Raw genomic sequence first — 20,269 nt, 5'->3', positions numbered from 1 at the left:
GGGTGGAGAAGGGGAGGATAACGATGAGACCAACCAGTAATGAGCATGCTGCTTTTTTTGCTCCTACAGCTCCAGATCTAACACAGTCAGCTGTAATTTCATACATCTTCAGCTGACATATACAGTGATGTGAAAAACTATTTGTCCCCTTCCTGATTTCTTATTATTTTGCATGTTTGTCACACAAAATGTTTCTGATCAGAAAACATATTTAACTATTAGTCAAAGATAACACAAGTAAACACAAAATGCAGTTTTTAAATGATGGGTTTTATTATTTAGGGAGAAAAAAAATCCAAACCTACATGGCCCTGTGTGAAAAAGTAACTGCCCCCTGAACCTAATAACTGGTTGGGCCACCCTTAGCAGCAATAACTGCAATCAAGCGTTTGCGATAACTTGCAACGAGTCTTTTACAGCGCTCTGAAGGAATTTTGGCCCCATTATTGTTGTAATTCAGCTTTATTTGAGGGTTTTCATGAACCGCCTTTTAAGGTCATGCCACAACATCTCAGTAGGATTCAGGTCAGGACTTTGACTAGGCCACTCCAAAGTCTTCATTTTGTTTTTCTTTAGCCATTCAGAGGTGGATTTGCTGGTGTGTTTTGGGTCATTGTCCTGCTGCAGCACCCAAGATCGCTTCAGCTTGAGTTGACGAACAGATGGCCGGACATTCTCCTTCAGGATTTTTTGGTAGACAGTAGAATTCATGGTTCCATCTATCACAGCAAGCCTTCCAGGTCCTGAAGCAGCAAAACAACCCCAGACCATCACACAACCACCACCATATTTTACTGTTGGTATGATGTTCTTTTTCTGAAATGCTGTTACTTTTACGCCAGATGTAACGGGACACGCACCTTCCAAAAAGTTCAACTTTTGTCTCGTCGGTCCACAAGGTATTTTCCCAAAAGTCTTGGCAATCATTGAGATGTTTTTCAGAAAAATTGAGACGAGCCTTAATGTTCTTTTTGCTTAAAAGTGGTTTGCGCCTTGAAAATCTGCCATGCAGGTCGTTTTTGCCCAGTCTCTTTCTTATGGTGGAGTCGTGAACACTGACCTTAATTGAGGCAAGTGAGGCCTGCAGTTCTTTAGATGTTGTCCTGGGGTCTTTTGTGGCCTTTCGGATGAGTTGTCTCTGCGCTCTTGGGGTAATTTTGGTCGGCCGGCCCCTTCTGGGAAGGTTCACCACTGTTCCATGTTTTTGCCATTTGTGGATAATGGCTCTCACTGTGGTTCGCTGGAGTCCCAAAGCTTTAGAAATGGCTTCATAACCTTTACCAGACTGATAGATCTCAATTACTTTTGTTCTCATTTGTTCCTGAATTTCTTAGGATCTTGGCATGATGTCTAGCTTTTGAGGTGCTTTTGGTCTACTTCTCTGTGTCAGGTAGCTCCTATTTAAGTGATTTCTTGATTGAAACAGGTGTGGCAGTAATCAGGCCAGAAATTGAACTCAGGTGTGATAAACCACAGTTAAGTTATTTTTTATCAAGGGGGGCAATCACTTTTTCACACAGGGCCATGTAGATTTGGATTTTTTTTTCTCCCTAAATAATAAAAACCATCATTTAAAAACTGCATTTTGTGTTCAATTGTGTTATCTTTGACTAATAATTAAATGTGTTTGATGATCAGAAACATTTTGTGTGACAAACATGCAAAAGAATAAGAAATCAGGAAGGGGGCAAATAGTTTTTCACACCACTGTAAAAGGTAATGTCACATTCATTCTTTGGACCATCTTGTCCCAATGTCCCAAATTGCCTACTGGTTCAACGGGGGACTTGGGCAATTTACCTACTCATAAAATGTCTTAAATCTTTAAAATGCTAGTATTGAGTAAAGGTTATTGATAGTCATGTCTTATAAACCATACCTGGGCCCATAGAGAAACCATTACTTTATACACACATTCACAACATTTTTTTAATTTACTTAATAGTTTTAAAATTATCATACAAACAACCTGAGTTACACACAATACTGCCACATATGCCTTTAGAGTTGCCGCAGCCTCTTTTAAAGCTCTAAAGCATTGATAGACTAATACAAGGGGTTTAGGCCCAGTGTTTTAAACTACAGTGAGAAACTTGTCCACTTGATTGCACATTAATGGCATGTACAGTAGACAAACAATTTAGTGTCTAATGACTTGCAAAGAGCTTGGGACCTCTCTAAAGATCCAGACCTATAATTTCAGGGTGTGAGGTCTGAGATACCAGATGGATAAAAAAAACATGAGTCCATGATTAGCCTTATTATTATCAGTATTATTATCACCTCAATCTCAGCATTGGAAGGTCGCATACAGACTCATCTCAGCCCAGAGTTTACGTCTATTTGCAATGTGTCAAGTTGTCAGTGGTTTTGTATTTCTGACCTCAAATGCTTTAATCTAAAAATAAGGTAATCCAATTCATATTAAATATTTTACTTAATGTGTTTTTAGTCATGAATTCCACAGAACTACTCACCTTATGGCTCCATTCTGTTGCTTTCTTGCGGATAATGCCATAGACTGGAATTCATTATTTTCCTAGAAACAGAGATGATAACTTTAATAAATTAATAATAAATTTATAAACTTATTAAATATGCATACATTATGTTTGGGAAATTAATAATAAATTAAAGAAAAACAGGCAGAGAGCACCACCCCTCCTGTTTTCTATTGTTTAAAAAATTTTATTTTGTAAAAATCCTTATGTCAAAGTTCACTTAGATAAAGATAAAACACCTAGATGCCAAGGACAAATTTGTATCTTTTCCCATCCCAGCAGTAAACACTGCTTTATTTGTATTTTTTTAAAGCAAACAAAAGAATAATTTACTGGTTTGGTTCTGTGCCAAAATATTTTATAACAACCTGCAACAGAATGTCCTATATTAGATTTTCATTTGATTAGTATGGAGTATTTTCTGTAACAAATTATGGGGTGTTTTTTTTTTTTCTTAATAACTTTGAGGGAGAATTAGCACCGGAGCCCTAAGTTTTTGATTAGTATTGCTTTTCTGCTCACCGTGGTTATATAAGTTACCGTAGGCTTCCTGTCAGCTCAAAGCACTCTGGCTGTTCGCTCATCAACAAGGTATTTTAATCTCCAGGACTGCTATATGTGCAACTGGGCCTTTTTTTGTTTGCTTGCTTGTTTGTGTGTTTTGCACCATTTTGCAACTCAAACATTCTAGAAAACCAGCAATTTCTCAAATATGCATCTTAGCCCAAACAACCATTGCATGTTCAAAGTCATGGAGACTAGAAATGCTAGATAATTGCTAAATGTACAGTCATATCTAAAGCACTACCCAAGATAGAAACATGAATGTTCTGCCATTACTTAGACCAATCAATAGAATTTTCTTTTTCGATATAATATTGTAGGTTTTTCTGTAATATTTGTTTGAAATCCAGTTTGAAAGAGTATGCTCATGCCGTACTACATGAAAAAGAAAGAACTAAAGCAAGAATAGCATCTCTGTGTAACAGGTTTTTTATATAAAATAAGTTAATTCTGCTCTCTTTGTGTTAAATCTTTGTTGCTACTACCTTCTGTCTCCTCTTGGACTTGATCTTAAGGTGTTACCTCTCCCACTCTCTATTTCTCATTTTCTCTCATCTTTCTCTCTCTCTCTCTCTTTATCTTTCATCCGCTCCCCTTCCCTTGAGCCAACTCTTCCTGGTTCATCTCTGGATAAACATCCGTACAATTTCCGCTCTTTGTTCTTTTGGGATTCTTTACCTGGACATGTTTAAATGGTTTATGTGCTTTGTAGTAACAGATGTACATCACACCAGGCGTTTGGCTAAACGTATAAATACTCTGTTTTAACTGAAAATAAAATATTGAATTTATTAGCAAATGCTGGATTAGTGTTTGTCCTCCTCAATGTGACGGGCAGCATCCCAGCACCATCCACATGGATGTTACCACTCATGCACTGGACTTTTAACATTGTTGGTCTCCACACAAATAGGAAAGTAAGAGAAGAAAACACCAGCACCCACTGTCAGGTCTCTGTGTCATGTCATTCTACAAGAAGGAAATAAATTGTGGAATATTTAGAAATTTAAATAGATTTTATCTGACACAATTAGTATTTAGTCATACACTAACAAGTCACTGCTTTAAATGTCATGTGCCTGATACACCTTTTTGTCTTTATTTTTTGGGCTATAGCTTTTAAAATTGTGTTAAACACAGGTATAATTAATACAATTCTTACCACGCATCTACTGGAACTTCCAGGTTGTTCATCACCACACAGCTAGGAAACAGGACAGCAACAAAACGTACATGAGAAACGGCACTCTTTATTAGGAACCACAATGTTTGCAGTCACTTTACTTCAAATGTCATGTGTCTTGTTATTTTTTTTTTATATATATATATTTTCCTACAGCTCTTAAAATTGTGTTAAACACACGTATAATTGATATAATTTAAATTTAGCTCCAGTGCTAGCTGGTTGTTTTCATTTACATTATCAGAATAAAGCTTGCATGCTATTTAATGTTATCTACCTGTCGTTATACTCCAAATTAGCATGCTAAGCTAAAATGCTAAACTTTAAGTTGTTTGGACATAGGTTTAAAAAAAAATAAAACATAAAGGCTTTTACCATCTCTCTAACATTTATGTGGTTTTAATATTTGAATAAAATAAAATCTGAACTTTATCGTTTGCCATACCATTCACATAGACCTTTCATGACAATTTGTGTGTGTGGCTTAAACGTCGTGTATGTTCAGCAGAAAGTATAAGGGTGTTGTTTTTGTTTACTGATTTTTTTTTTAGCATGTAATGTGTAGTTGGTGTCATTCTCACTCCAATGTGATTGTATATCCATGAATGTAAAATAATCATTTGAACTGAATTTACCTCATCACAAGGCATTAGTATTACTATTGAAAAAGTTTTATATTATTTCCACCACTAGATGGCTCTATTGGGCTCGAATTCTTTTTGTATAACACTGAATGGCCAGCTGTTTTGTGGACACCTGACTACTGTAGGACCACAATAATTAAATTATTTTCAAAAATCTTTTCCAAAAAGAAGAAAGCTTTTGGGAGACCGCAGGTTTGCATGCTTATCCTTATTTATTATTTTGTTTGTGCATTTCGTTAATATCAAGTTCGATAAGGCACACTACCCCACACCCATATTGCAGATACAATGTTATTTATCTACATTTCATCTATCGAATTAATTTTATAGGACAGGAATACACTGAATGGCCAAACATTTGTGGATATCTTACAATGTATAACTTTTTTCCTATAATATATATATATCCTATAACGTTTAAAGCGCACAGTTGTCTATCATGTCATTCATGTACAAAAGCCAAAAACTGCTCTGAAATCACAATGTTCCTGTAGGCAAATCAAGGTCAATGAAGACATGATACACCAAGCTTGGAATGGAAGAACTTGAGAACTTGTTCTGCTTCTCTTTGTGTCTGTGTTCAGGCATGCCCTACTTAACATTTTTCACATTGGTGGAGAATGCCGCAGCTGACCCAGGCCACCATGGAACAGTTCCTCACCCCTCTTCTACTAACCAGCATCCAGTGCCATGGCAGCCATCTCAGATGCAAGGGCTCAGCATCTCCTGCAGCAGCTGATACAGAGTCTACAGGCTACAATGGCTGAGTGTAGCAAGGCAGAGTTGCTGATATTCCAAAACCTGACCCCTGCAGGGAACCCCAGCACCTACTTTCGAAGCTCACCCTGCACAACTATTTGGTGGCCTTCCTTCAAACATTTAAAAAAAAACAGCAGGGCAAGAAGGATGGGCATGGAGGGAGTAGAGCATAATCGTTAAACAGGTGCACATAGGGGAAGCACAACAACCCTCTTAATGTATATAAGGCTTAAACACTCATAAGAAACATTTTATTCTGTTTTTTTTTTTCTCTTTTCAAAAATAAATATATCAAATCTACTGTTAAAAAATCCATTGCATTATTGTTCTTATCTATTCAGGCGTCCTCAAAGAAATAAAAAAAAAAATCTAACTTTTTGCCTAAAAGTTTTCTATAACTTTTATTTTTATATAAAACTTATCTGTTTACAAAAATACTAAACTTAATCAAACAGAACCTGGGAGGTCAGGGGGAGAATATGAATAATTCTGGCTAGATACAGTCCAGTTTAGAAGATACAGTTCAACCCGTAACAGCTTTATATAGTTTGAACAGAATTCCCATGGTAGGAATCAAATACAATATTTGTCTCCTTTATTCTTCTAATGTCTGAGGGCAAAGGTAGGTTTTTTTTAAACCTTTACATAATTATATCTTTTTAAAACGTTGGAACATGTCACAGAAAAGGTCACACACTGGGGCAGAGTCCATACTCTGCTGCAATTTCTGTTATAGCCTTTGAACAATCCATCATCTAAAATTATCTTTAAGCCAAAGTCTAAAACCAAGTTCACTAAGCATTAACAGTTGATGCATAGAAAAATTATTCTCCAGGCTCTGCTGCTGCCTATCTTTAAGTTTATTGAATGGTTCGCTGATATTTGCACATGCAGCAATAATGACATCACATTAAATAATGATTTGATTTAGGTTAATACTGTCGACTGCTTTTCATACTGTATAAATAATTTAATATATTTAATATATGAAGAGTTTACAATCAACAAGGATATTTATTATTCTGTTAATGTTGCGGTTAACCATAAAGGACAACTTCAATTGCGATCTTAATTTTACTATTATATTTCATTTCCTGAAATGTATTCATTTATTTGGTGTTACACCACTCTAGAGTTTGTCAATAGCTTTGATGTGCAACTTGTTTAACTTAAGCCGAGAAGAAACCTACCAAGAATCGTGACAACATGCAAACCCCACACACCCAGACCTGAGCTGGGAATCGAACCCTCAACCTGCGTAGGACATCCCTTTTTTTAACAGTGTTGGAAGAGTTTTGAGCTATGTAAAATTCCATTTGGAGTGAAGGTATACTGAAGACTGAGCAAATGCATGGAAAAGGTTTTTTAAACAACATTTTAACCCCTGCCACGAAGCCATATACAGTGAAACCTCGGATTGCGAGTAACGCGGTTTGCGAGTGTTCCGCAAGACGAGCTAAGATTTTGAATAAATTTTAACTTGAAAAACGAGCAAGTCCTGGTTTACGAGTACTGAGTACCATGTTTCACGCATGCGCTTCTTGTTTTGACGCCGAGCATCACGTGATCACAACTGAGAACTGTTTTTTGTGCTGCAGAATTGTGGGTAATCGTTTTCCCTGCTGGGTCTTAGTGCGTGGTATAATCTTGCTGCCATAATCAACATCTGTGCACGCGTGTACTGTTTACTATAACACTGTAAGCACGTGTGTGTAAAACCATTTTTTGGTGTGTGTTTGAAAGCGATGTGTGTACAGCATGCGTGTAAAGCAAAAGAAAGTCTCATTAGAGGTTATATATGTGCGTTATGTGTGTGTGCGCCCGTGATTTGACACCGTGCCGATGTGCACACTCTCTCTCTCTCTCTCTCTCTCGCCTTTAGTGTGTGTGTGTGTGTTTTGTGTGTCTATAAAAATTCTATAATAAAAATTCTAAAAAAAAAAAAATCTTTGTCCATATGAACACAAAAAAAGCTGTCCAAGTATCCCAAACCAACAGTTGGTGACAAAACACCTACCATGAAGACACATTGGCCAATCAGGAGTTAAATTGTAAACATCTTTAATTTGGATGGAGTTTTCCAAAAGGTCCTTTTTCAAAGATCTAAAAGAGGATGCATGTGAATAGCATATACTCAAGTGTATCAGAGGGCTCATGTATGCAGATTACTCAGCTCTGGTTGCTACTGATGAACTGGCGAGCGTTTTTCATCTGACTCTTTTAATAGCTAACTATTTCTATACCGGAGTTCTCATACCAACTCCTTTAATGTAATCCCAAAAGAGAACAGCTGCAGTACCTGACATACTGGTCAATGAAACACCTCTGAGTCTTTCACTTACTTAGAAAGTGCCATGACCTGCACCAATTCATCAGACCAGTAAGTTGAGAGGAGGATCCAATCACCTTCGGAATTGACTGTGGTTTTATCATGACGATAAAGAAGCCACGAAAATTAAAGTGCCCAATAGTGCTGTCCTACATTCTCCAGTCTATTCAAATAGAACAATGTCACTGCACGGGAGACCCATCATGAAGCTGACAAGGACACAGTTTCATCATCTGCAAACAAATATCATATATCAAATAGTAAGAGAAGATAGCAGATGTGGAGGTGCCTAAATGTGCTGAGACAGACAGTGAAGAATCCATCATTACAGCCTCTCAGCTTCACCAAGGGCTGGCCGAATCAGAAGGATGATAGAAGAAAACCTGCCAAAAGTCTTTTGTCTTAAATGACAAGTTCTATACATGATGGAAAAAGGAAGCAAGGTGGTTAGAAACTGCACTTCAATGGTGTGCTCAAGTGATGCATGAATGACAACATTTGGGGAAGTAATGCTGTAGCCAAAAAAAATGGTGAATATGGTCAAACAAAATGTAGAGCGAATATAAATGTTTTGATTGATATAGATCCAAATCTGGCCCACAAACAAGCCTGGGCGAACTTAACCTCTCAAACACAGCGATCACAAATTCCAGCCCAAACTTGCTGTCTTCAAGTATTCATAGAATAGGCTTTGGATTCATCAAAACCCCAACATGGATAATGCACTTACTGAAGAAGATGAACACATCCCGTGTAGGGTCACAGACAATTTAGGGCACAAGATAAGGAAGGGTAAAAGGAGAAGCACACACACAGTCATACATTACAAGCAATTTGGAAACACAAATCAGCCTACAACACGTCTTTGCACTTTGGAGGAAACTGGAGCCATCATGCACACAAACCAGAGGCAGGATCGAGACCCATAGCTCTGGAGGTATGGGGACATCCAGGACCTGGAAATTCTGATAAATACATGAAACATCTGTTATCCAGTGCTTTCAATAACTAATCAAACCCCATGTGGATTTTGTTACCCTATACCCTGAGAAACACATTATACTCCATCTTGTGTCAGTAACTAAAATGCCACAGGGTGGTTAAGTAAAGACTGATGGCTCTATGAGGATGTATTACCCCAAACCATCTTTGCCAAGAGATAAACACTAAAATAAAACACAACAAAGAGACTTTCAGACACTGATTGTATTTATGGCATCACTTTTCTACAGGATCCTACAGCAGTCTGACTGAATAATAGACTGGCATCAAAGCGCTGAAACACTGTGAAAGCTTAAAAAGGCAGGGCGCTGTTAATGGAGAAAAGTGCAGGGATAGGAAGAATAAGCTCTTTCTCATATTTAGGAGTGATCCTTTTTTATCCACAAAAGCGTATGAGGAGAGTTAAGACAGGGCTCAAGCACTCCCTGCTGGTTAAAGCATGCACTAGGTTGTGCTTGTGCTCTTGACAAAAAGCAAGTCCTCTTTTTAACGAGACTCTGCAGCTGCAGTAAAATATTTGAATAGTGCAAATGTTTTGAGAGAAGGCCGTACGTCCATGAATGACGATCCCGGGTGATGATCACTGCAGTCATTCAGAAACACCACTTGCACATTCCAGGAACTAAACTGGGGATATTAGTTATTGCCACATCTCTTTAAAGTCCTGACCACGCCCCAAGCCAGTCCGATCGTGGGTTCTGGTGTACTGAGAAAACCCAGTACAAGCACCAGTAAAACACTGGGATAAGTGCATTAGTGTAGCAGGAGGTTATATAGAAAACAAAAAAGAAAGTTTTCACTCTCATAACTGTGTATGAGAGTAATTTGTATTTGCATAATACAGTATTTGTTAATAAAAGAGATTATGCATTGATGCAAGGCTGACAAACAAGGATTGTTTATTGAAGAGATAAAACCTGAGCAAACAGAAAGACTCTTGCAGCCAATTCCACTTCTCAATTTAATGAAATATTAGTTGCATACTTCTGTGCCAAGACAAGGTTACAGATTACAGATTTTTGTCACTGTAATCCAGTTATTAACTCAGCCTTCATCTAAAATCAGGGATCCAGAGAAGATCCACTAAACCCATTTTACACCACAGAGCACGTCACTTGTCAATTGGGAAAACATACCATGGAAGACTTTTTGTCTTCACTGAAGGACTTAATGCATCACATCTAAAAATAGTTTTAACACATTTCCTCATGTTGTGCTGATATAAATACATGAAACACTCACATTCTCAAATAAAACACATTTTTCAGTAGTGCCAATATACTGTAGCTGGTTAAATTAGTAGCTTTTTTTTTTTTTTTAGACTGTCAAATATACACAACTTTACACATACTAAAAATATGATTTATTAGCCAAAGCCATGTTTGGTGTCTGAAATATTTTACTGTTTCCGGGCTAAAAAGCAATGATGTATCCCACCCGCACAGCACTGTACATTCAGTACATGCCTCACATTTTCCAACATTTGCTTTAAACAACGTTGTTCCATAAGGTTCATCTTAAATAAACAACTTTTGTAAAATAACAGAGAAATTCAAGTTTAATATTTCCATACTTAAATTAGAATTATATTATCATTCATATCATTTCTAGATATTAAATACAATTCGTCACACAAATTTTGGCTGGTTAGTTGTATATTATTTTTATCATAAGGAAAAAAAACTGGGTTTTAGCCAAACCATCACTTTAAGAGAATGGTTGAAAATCTGCATTGTTAGCTGAAGACATACCAAGTTATTTTATGTTATATAGAGCAAAGTCTTGTTTCATAATTACAGTTGTTACTCGTAATTAACAGTTGGCTTGAGTAACAGAGATAAACGTAGGTAATGGAAATTCCTAACATTTTGGCACCATGCTAAAGAAAGTGCCAATAGATTCATGTATGAATCATAAAATAAAATAAAAAGAAATAAAATAAAATAAAAATACTGTACTCATTTCTACAAATGCATATCAAAATACACGCGCATTCTCTAAAGTTCATAAAGGAATACTGGAGTTGCTCATACAAAAAGCAGTTACACAACTGGGCCATGCTGACCTCTATTAGGAAAGTAGTATAAAAAAATACAAGTGCAAATGTCAAAGCGTTCACTATGTGTGGTGATGTCCATGGATCATTCGACTTTGCCTTCGACCTGCATTTGCTCCTCATCTTCCACTACTAAAATCTGTAGATTGTGAATCTGCCCGTTGGTTTCCAAATGCAGCTCCTCCATTTCAACTTTCTCTTCTTCTCCCACCACTATTCCACTTGCATCCTCAGCTCCTGCCTCCATCCTTCTTATCTCTTCGTCCTCCTCCTTGGCTGCTTCCTCTGTCTCTGCTCCCATCTGCAGGTTGATCTCAATTGCTTGGCTCTCATGATCCTGCACTAACACTGTGTTTGCCATTTCCATTGCACCTGCTGCTCCCAGTTCCACCGTGCCCATTGTTCCCACCGCACTGAGATCCACGGTGCTCAGCTGTGCCGGCTCCTGTGTGGCCATCGTTTCCACCAACGTTAGGGTCTCGGCCTTGCCGTCACGCTGTGGAACGTGAGTGAAGAGAGTGACCGCACCAGGTGGCTGTGCCAGGCCTGGCAGGGTAATGGGTTGGCATACAGAGGAGAGGGTAATGGGGGAGATGAGAGTGTACTGGGGTGAGTGGAGCGTTAGGGGTTGGAGCACTGTGGCCGAGGCAGGCCGTTGTAGGCTAGGCCGTTTAGGAGCGCGCTTCGGTGGGGGAGGGGAAGATGAAGACGAGACCAACCAGCTCTGAGCTTGCTGCTTCTTCTGCTCCTCCAGCTGCTGTTCCAGGTCTAAGTAACACAAACAGACAGCTTTAATGTCAATTATCTTCATTGGGCATGTTCCCATTTTACCAATTGTAGATTGGTTAATGGGTTAATCAATAAGGCAGCTATCATATCTTTAACAGTAGTTATTGGTTAGTTATTGGTTTCCCCAACATGGCAACGTGAGACTTGTGCAATTCACCTACCCATATAAATGTCTTAAATCTTAAAAATGGCAGTCTAAAGTACTGGAATATTTAACTGAATTCATTCCACCATCGTTGGAGTGATCAGGACTTTGCGGTGACCGCTCCGAAATTATGTAATGCTTTACCATCTGATCTAAGAGCTATCTCTGATATATAACTTTATTCCAAATACTCTTTTAAAGTGGAAACTAAGCTTTGGTCTATTTTGGTATTTCTTCGGCTAACAATAATGCAGATTTTCTACCACTCTCAAAGTAATGGTTTGGCTAAAACTCAGTTGTACATATTTTCTAGGATATTCAATTCAATTTTATTTGTATAGCGCTTTTAACAATTGTCGCAAAGCAGCTTAACACAATCAAAAGATTTATTTAAGTTTGTATAAATCAAAATTATCAGATTATCCCTGATGAGCAAGCAGAGGACGACGGCGACAGTGGCAAGGAAAAACTCCCTGAGATGGCAGAAGGAAGAAACCTTGAGAGGAACCAGACTCAACAGGGAACCCATCCTCATTTGGGTGCAATTGGGTGCATTATACTGTGTGTTAGGAGACTGGACGTTCAGTATAACAAGAGATGTGTTTAAGTTAATATGGAGTCCAGTTCATCATTGGAGGCTCAGGTAGACTGTAGGAAATTCCAGTCCTGAACCATTAAGTGACTGCAATGACAAGTCCTCAGGATCCTCAGGATATAAATAATATTAAACTATCCAGCCAAAATTTGTGTGGAGAATTGTATTTTTAATATCTTGAAATGAGTTATATAATAATCTAATTCTAATTTAAGTATGGAAATATTAAACTTATATCTTTGTTATTTCACAAATGTTGTTTATTTAAGATTAACAATATGGAACAACATTGTTTATAAGCAGACTTCATATCCTTTTTTTTTATGTTTAATCATGCAAAATTGTAGGACAATTTTATTTCTCTTCTCAATTAATTTTTTTATTTATCTATTTTTTACGCAATGTTTTTGATTATTTTCACTAATTCGCAAAAAAAGCACTTTAACTTTTTTTATTTAATGAGCTATACAAATACATTTGACTTGACTTGACTTATAGCAGTGTCTTGCATTTGTGCACATCGCAAATGAGTTAAGACCTAATACCCAGGCCTGACAGTGAAATCATTACTTCATGTATAGAATTAAAAAATTTCCTTAAGTGCATGCTGTCCTGGAGAACATTCCACTGTGTAATACCCTGCTGTATATTATTGTAAATTATAACAAATAAAAAAAATTAAGTGGTTTGGGCCTAGTGTTTTAAACTACAGTAAGAAACGTTTTTCCACTTGCTTGCACATAACTGGCATTTAGACAAATCAGGCAAGTAACTAACTACTTGCAAGTAGGTTGTGGCCTTTCACAATTTCAGGGAGTGAGGTCTGAGGTCTCCGGTACCCCTTTTCCACCAAAGTGAACCAGGTGCTAGTTTACGTCTGGTGCTAGTGCCAGGTTCAATAGTTAACCTCCTAGAAAACTGGCTTTGCTTTTTCCATTGGCTGTAGATTAACCTTATTATGTCACTGTATAGTCCATGTACATCTCTACTTTCCCAGCAATGCTAACAGCAATGCTAGTGGCAAAAAAATTAATAAGGAAAGCTAGCACAGCAACAACAATGACAAATACCAACATGGCTTTGTGAGCAGTACTCCTGACAACTTAGACAAATTATCTAATCTGTGAGCCAGACAGCAGTCATTCCCCATCCGTCAGTGTGTGTGTGAAAGTTGTCCTACAACTATCTATCCTATCTCACTTGACTTACGGCCACCGCGTGAAACCGTGTAGGTGAGATAGGGGTATTAGTAGTTAACAGATTATGGGCCAAACTTCTCTATGTGATGATGGTAGAATAATTATAAAGGTCTTGACTAAAACATCATGCATGAGGAATCACAAAGGAGTTTTCATTTTCTGCAATGAAAAAGTACTCAAACTAGTTACTATAATCAGAAAGTAATGCTGTAATGGAACTGATTACTTTTTAATGACAGTAATTTTGTAATGTAATTAGTTACTTTAAAAAGTAACGTTCCCCAACACTGGTCATTACTTACTGGTTAACATTTTGAGGAAGTGTTTCTGTCCAAGGTCAGTCATTTGCCGCCGAATATTTAGGATGCATTTGATGGAGTCCAGCAGACCAAATACTTGAGCAAGGTTACTCAGAACTGCCACTTCTGCAAAACAGGAAAAAAAAAAAGTCACCCTTATATACAGTATTAAATAATCAATGACAGATTACCAAGATAACTTTTAATTCAGACTGATTAGGAAGTGTTGAGCGTGATTAGTGCAATTGGCTCACCAACATCTTGTATACTAGTCTGGTCAGAGCGAATCTGTACCCCTCTCAGCATCTCCAGCAGTTCTGTACGAATGTTACTGACCACTTCTCCCATAAGACCGACGTCCGCTATGCCTTTCCAGAAGTTCAGTGTCTCCTCTGGTAGATAAAGTGCATGCAATTATAACACTTTAGAATAAGAAGCCTAAGAAATGCATTGTCTTGAAAAAAATGAATAAATAACCGTACCCGATATCTCTACCACTTCCTTTTTCTTTGTAGCCTCTAAACTAGATGTAGGCCACTCCAAAGAGCTTGTCGCTTCCTCTGGCTTCTCTTCTATCATAACAACTTCCGCTCTATTACCCACAGTGACCTGACCTGGAAAGCAAAAAATAACCAACTAAAAAAAGATTTTCCCCAAAATAATTGGATTAAGATCGAAGAATCTCCTGCACCTTTCTAGAAAGTGTGAAAATCTTAATCGTGATGTGGAATTGGATTGGTGTGTAAATGTCCAACCTTGGGATGATGAAGGAGTACTGAGTAGACTGCTGTCAGGAGGGAAGCGTGTGTTGTTGATCAGGAGATCGAATTTGGTACTCCGGCAGGTGTTGGTGCACAGCGTGCTGTGCTGATAGAAATCTAACTGACCGGAGTCCATCATTTTCCTACACACACAGAGAGATGAAAATTTATAAAATGATTTAATATGCACAAAACTATAAAATTGTTTAGGAGATTATTTAATACTAATAAGAGAGCAGAGACCACAACTACTGTACAACCCCTCTATTGGTTTAGAAACTTTAGAAAACATTTTGGGAACCCGTATGTCAAAATTCACCTGGATAAAACACCAAGAGCAAATATGCATCCTTACCCATCCACTAAACATTGTAAAGTGTTCAGTAACAATATACAATGTTGGACTGAAACAGTTGTTTACATTTGTGTTCTTAAACTAATTATATACCAGAGCCTTAAGGTTTGATTGGTCACTATTAGATTAGATTTAGAGTTTCTGCTAAGCGTGGTTGTAAAAAATGGCCATTTAAGTTTCCTGTCAGCTCGAAACAGTCTGGCTGCTCCCATCGGAGTTTTCTAATCAATAAGGTGTTTTCATTTGCAGGACTGTCACATGTGCAACTAGACCTTTTTGTTTGCTTTCTTTTTGGTTCTTTTGTTTTTTTCTCCATTTTGTATAAAAACTGGGTTAATTAAACTGAGACAAACATAAACTTACTGTTTGAAAGTTATTTAAAGGACAACCATTTATAGCTCCTTATATCAGAATAATTGTTTTTTTCCTCTATACCTGAGCATGACACCTCCCATGCGGATGGCCCGTTTCCAGTCCTTAAGAGTAGCTTTGCCAGACATATGGACAAACTGCTTAGGGCTGATTAATTCATCTTCATACTAGAGAGAGACAGAGAGAGAGAGATTTAAAGTCATAGTACAATGAAGTTTCTAAACTTTTAACATTAGATATGTATAAGGCCAACGGATTGGGTTTCTAAATGCAGGTGGAAAAGTAACAGCTTATTTAATAAGACTCTCAAGCAGCACACTTATTAGTTTCTATTTCCACGATCACGTCTTATAAATGTCAAAAAACTCAACCAAGGTCACTTACTTTTACACATTTGACATTAATCCCTGGGCAGACAAATTTCTTGAACAGAAGAATAGCTTTGCTCTCGCCACATGTAATAGGGTATCCCAGCTCAACTTCCTCACCCGATGTCAAAACGTCATCTAAAATTGTTTTTTTAAAAAAAACATAAACAACATAAATGCTGTGTGCATGCCCTCAAGGTTAAAATGCCTTGGCTGAAACCAAAATAACACTTTTTTTATTATTTTGCACTGTTGCATGAAATGAATATGTTGTAAACACAGTACGTTGTTTGATGCAAATCTGAATAGAAATGAAATTTCGAACTGAACATTTGGTTTGCATGCTGTATTTAATACAAATAATAATACATTTTATTTATAAGCACCTTTTAAGCACTCAAGGACATTTTACATTAAACAGAAAAGGTTAAAAAAATAAAAACAGCATTTTATAAAGAAGTGAGAACAAAACTAATTAAAAAAATTTATAAAATAGTCGACAATTAGGACCTGCAAGATTAAATATAGTATAATGAAAACTTTTAGTCTCTGACATCTGAAAGTTGGCATGAACACTTAAAATAAAAAAATAGTTAAGAATTTAGTTGCAAGTTTGTGTGTAAAAGCAAAGAACATTTGTACTACCTGTTGAAGCTGTCTCTACTGCATTATCTTCAGTCCTGTAGAAACACACAGACAGATACACACTTAAATAAAAGCCTTTATTGATGCATGAAAGCCTTGCATTACTTGTCAGCTACATTAGTCCTCGGACATACTAAGAAAAAAAGCTAATGTCAAGCACCCACTATGCATTTGCCTGTTCCTCTATGCAGTACATCCAAAATCTTAATAATGTACTAAGGGAATACTGAAACCTTTCGCATATTTTTTCACCTTCGAGTAACTCCTCTTGATATGGCTCAGTGTTAAGGCTGCATTTATCTGATGTTAACATTACAAAAACCTAAACGCAACGTACGTTTTTGCGCATATAAGCAGTATTCCTTCAAATCGTACAAGTCGTGGTATGCCGTGTGGGTTTTGAAAATCGTTTTAAACCCGACTGGAACCGGGATTTCACCTACTGTATTAGCAATAACTTACAGTAAGTTGTGCATATTATTAGCAAAAAACTGATTATATGTCATGCCACTTAAATAAAATGTAATATAATAAAAATGTCAATTAATAAACAAACAAACAAGCAAAACACTATGCTGGGTATCAGGACGTAATTGACATAATTGTTTAGAACTGCTTTAGGACTGAACCAGTTCCATACACAACTCTTGTTAACACTAATAAAACTTTTACTTTTCTTTTTTTATATATATATATATATGCAAAAGTGCTGGACGTGCTGTACTGGCTAAACCTTAAAGTGTTGCAACAGTATAATTAGGTCTCCATAATCGTTTTATGGAGTTTTTGTATACTAGAGGTCGTCTACTTCAGCTGCTTCCTTGACACTGTCAGACCTACTCGAGATAAAAGAATAAATAGAAGAGGCTTTTTTACACTGACCCTGAAGCATCATTTATGGTAATGTAATGCTGAGAGCTTTGTTTTGCCTATCGCAGGCCAATCGCCCTCAATAAATACACTGTTTGTTATTCCGCATGTATTATAGAAGATCAGATTTTTTTCTGCCTCATGAGCCTAAGCTTTATCTTGCTCAGTACGATCCATATTTTTGTCCCAGTTTGACTGATCTCTATGCTAGTGATGTTGGAATACATTTACATGAGGCTGCTGTCACACATGCAATTAGTATAGGTGTTAAGGAGTAAATGACCCACCCAGGTGTGACAGGTTGCAGCTGAAGAATGACTTGAGTCTTGGCAGAATCACCTGCTACAACCTCCTCTTCATCAGTGGCCTTCATCACCACCACGTCACCCATGGACACGGTCATCTCTGTCTCCGCCATATCCTTCCTCTGGGCCACACTAGTACAAACAACAGAGACCCACTGTAAAGTCTTTCAAATGTTCAAGAAATGCTTTTGAGGTTAAATGCTTTTAAGTATCAAGGTTTATCACAAGCCAGTTCAATCTTGATATCATAGAACATTGAGGGGCTTTCGTCAGGAAGTCTGGGAGGGAGAAATCCAAACCATCAAAAACATTTTTTCCACATGCTTGAAACTTTTTCAACTAAAAAAAAAAAAAAAAGAGCAGGTCGTAGCAGTTCATAGGTTATCTTTGTAATAGATTGTTGAGTCTGGTTTCCTTTATCTCCTAAAGAACATTGTGGAAGTGAACTGCCTTTAAATAAAGTTTCCCCTCTGTGTGAACGATTATGTAAGGTTGCCCTGAGATGGACTGGGGTCCAAACTTAGTTGCATCATCGATCTTTATAATAAGTAGTAAAAAGCAGGGTGAACATGATGTTGATTAGGCATAGTCATATCTTAAACACTATGCGAGATACACCGATCAGCCTTAACATTATGACCAGCCACCTAATTTTGAATAGGTCCCCCCCCCCCTTTTTTTGCCTCAAAACAGAGATGCACTGTGTGTTCTGACACTTTCCATGGAAACTAGTCTTTTTTTTAGTTAAACCTTCACATATACGCTACTGCAGAGTGAAATTCTTTCTTTACATATCTCCGCGTAACTGGGGTCAAAGTGTAGGGTCAGCCATGATACATCTCCCTTCAAGCAGAACAATGGCAACCTGATGGACCTAGGGCTTGAACCGTCGACCTTCTGATCAGTAACCATGTTAACATAGCCATTTAAACTACCACCGCCCCTTTAAGCATTAATTTTTTCCTCAGTTTGAACTACAGTGGATCTTCACAGGCCAGCATTCAATCCACATGTGCATTAGTGAGCTTTGGTCACCCCTGACTCTGCCAACAGTTCACTGGTTTTACTTTCTTAGATCACATTTGGTAGGTCCTAACCACTGCAGCCTGGGAACATCAAACAAGAGCTGCAGTTTTGCAGAGTTCCTCTGAGCAAGGTGTCTAGCCATCACAATCTGGCCCTTATTACAGTAGCTACATTTTCAATATCTCTTACAAATGGCGGCTGAAAGTGGGTGGGTTATACAGTATTATGTAGCAAGTAAACTTTCCTGATGTTGATTTTGGATTGGGAAAAAATGGCAAGCATAAGAATTTGAGTGACTGACAAGGGACAAATTGTGGTGACTAGAGGACTATTCTGCTGGTTGTGAGACAATGGTGTCAGAATACACTGTGCATTACTGTTATTGTGACAAAATGGGGGGACCTACACAATATTAGGTGGGTGTATCAGTGTAAACATGAATGTTAAGCCATTACTTAGACCAATCAATGGAACTTTTTTAAAAATACAATACTGTAGGTTTTGTGTAATATATACTTAAAATCAGGAAAAGGCCATGCTCATGCTGTACTATATATAAAAAAATAAACAAAGGTGTTTTTTTTTTTAACATACTAAATTTATTAGCAAATGTTTGATTAGTGTTTGCATTTTCACTTTGTTTATTTTTTATGTATTATTTATTTATTTATTGCAGACAGCTCTTAAAATTGTGTTAAACACAGATATAATTGATATAAATCATTTATGTTTTGTAAGTTTGTGTTTCTAAGTGAAATATTTTAATATTTTTTGTGTTCAGGCCGTAATTTAGCTCCAATGCTAGCTGGTTGCTTTCATTTACGTTAGCAGGATAAAGCTCGCTTGCTAGTTAACGTTAGCTAACTGTCGTGTTAACTCCACGGTTACTTCAAATTAGCATGCTAAGCTAAAATGGTAAGCTTTTTGTTGTTTGGACAAGGGTTCAAATAAGAAAAGGAAAAAAAAGAAAGAAAAACGAAATCCTGCGTTAAGAATGAACCCGGCTGAGGGAATGAACCCGACTGAACGTCGGATCACGCATTTACGTTGCGTGTCGCCGCTTGTTTCTTGAACGCGTACGTTACGTTCAGCTTTTTTTTTGTACGCCTCGAAATGACGTGTCCCCGTGCGGCGGCACGCACACTGAACAAGCACGGCCACGCCGCTCCGCCATGCCGGGGGGCTGCAGAGCCGAGGTCGGGGTGATCACAAACTTCGCACAACACCCGCTTTCACAATCTCGCTAACATTGTGGTGTTAATATAATAAAATCTGATCTTTATTGTTTGCCTTACCGTTCACATCGACGTCGGAGGCATCCTTTTTTTCCCCCGAAAGGGTTGTGCGCATGCGCAGTTATGTCAGGTTTAGACTTCCTGGTAGAAGCAGAGGTTCTGTCTTTGCTCTGTAAGCTTTTGACAGAAAGTGTTTTATGCAAGAAGTAAATCGACTCATAGACCCATAGTTTTATGTTTAAATATACGAACCGATATTTGATATCA

The 20,269-nt window shown here is 37.5% G+C and overlaps 1 protein-coding gene across 1 annotated transcript; it reads right to left on the bottom strand.

Moving 5' to 3' along the window:
- Window positions 1-9,905: 9,905 nt before the first annotated feature.
- Window positions 9,906-20,257, bottom strand: gmeb1 (glucocorticoid modulatory element binding protein 1). The gene is made up of 10 exons (XM_053489730.1): window positions 20,063-20,257; window positions 17,724-17,873; window positions 16,567-16,601; window positions 15,938-16,059; window positions 15,617-15,720; window positions 14,821-14,969; window positions 14,548-14,679; window positions 14,320-14,457; window positions 14,069-14,191; window positions 9,906-11,806 (listed from the first exon to the last, which is right to left on the bottom strand). The coding sequence occupies exons 2-10, from the start codon at window positions 17,852-17,854 to the stop codon at window positions 11,124-11,126; spliced, it is 1,617 nt and encodes a 538-aa protein (XP_053345705.1). The 5' UTR covers window positions 17,855-17,873; window positions 20,063-20,257; the 3' UTR covers window positions 9,906-11,123.
- Window positions 20,258-20,269: the final 12 nt, after the last annotated feature.

The sequence above is a fragment of the Clarias gariepinus genome, chromosome 28, assembly GCF_024256425.1.
Source record: "Clarias gariepinus isolate MV-2021 ecotype Netherlands chromosome 28, CGAR_prim_01v2, whole genome shotgun sequence".
NCBI lineage: Eukaryota > Metazoa > Chordata > Actinopteri > Siluriformes > Clariidae > Clarias > Clarias gariepinus.
The sequence above is the reverse complement of the archived record's forward strand: the minus strand, read 5'-3'. Positions and strand labels throughout refer to the sequence as shown.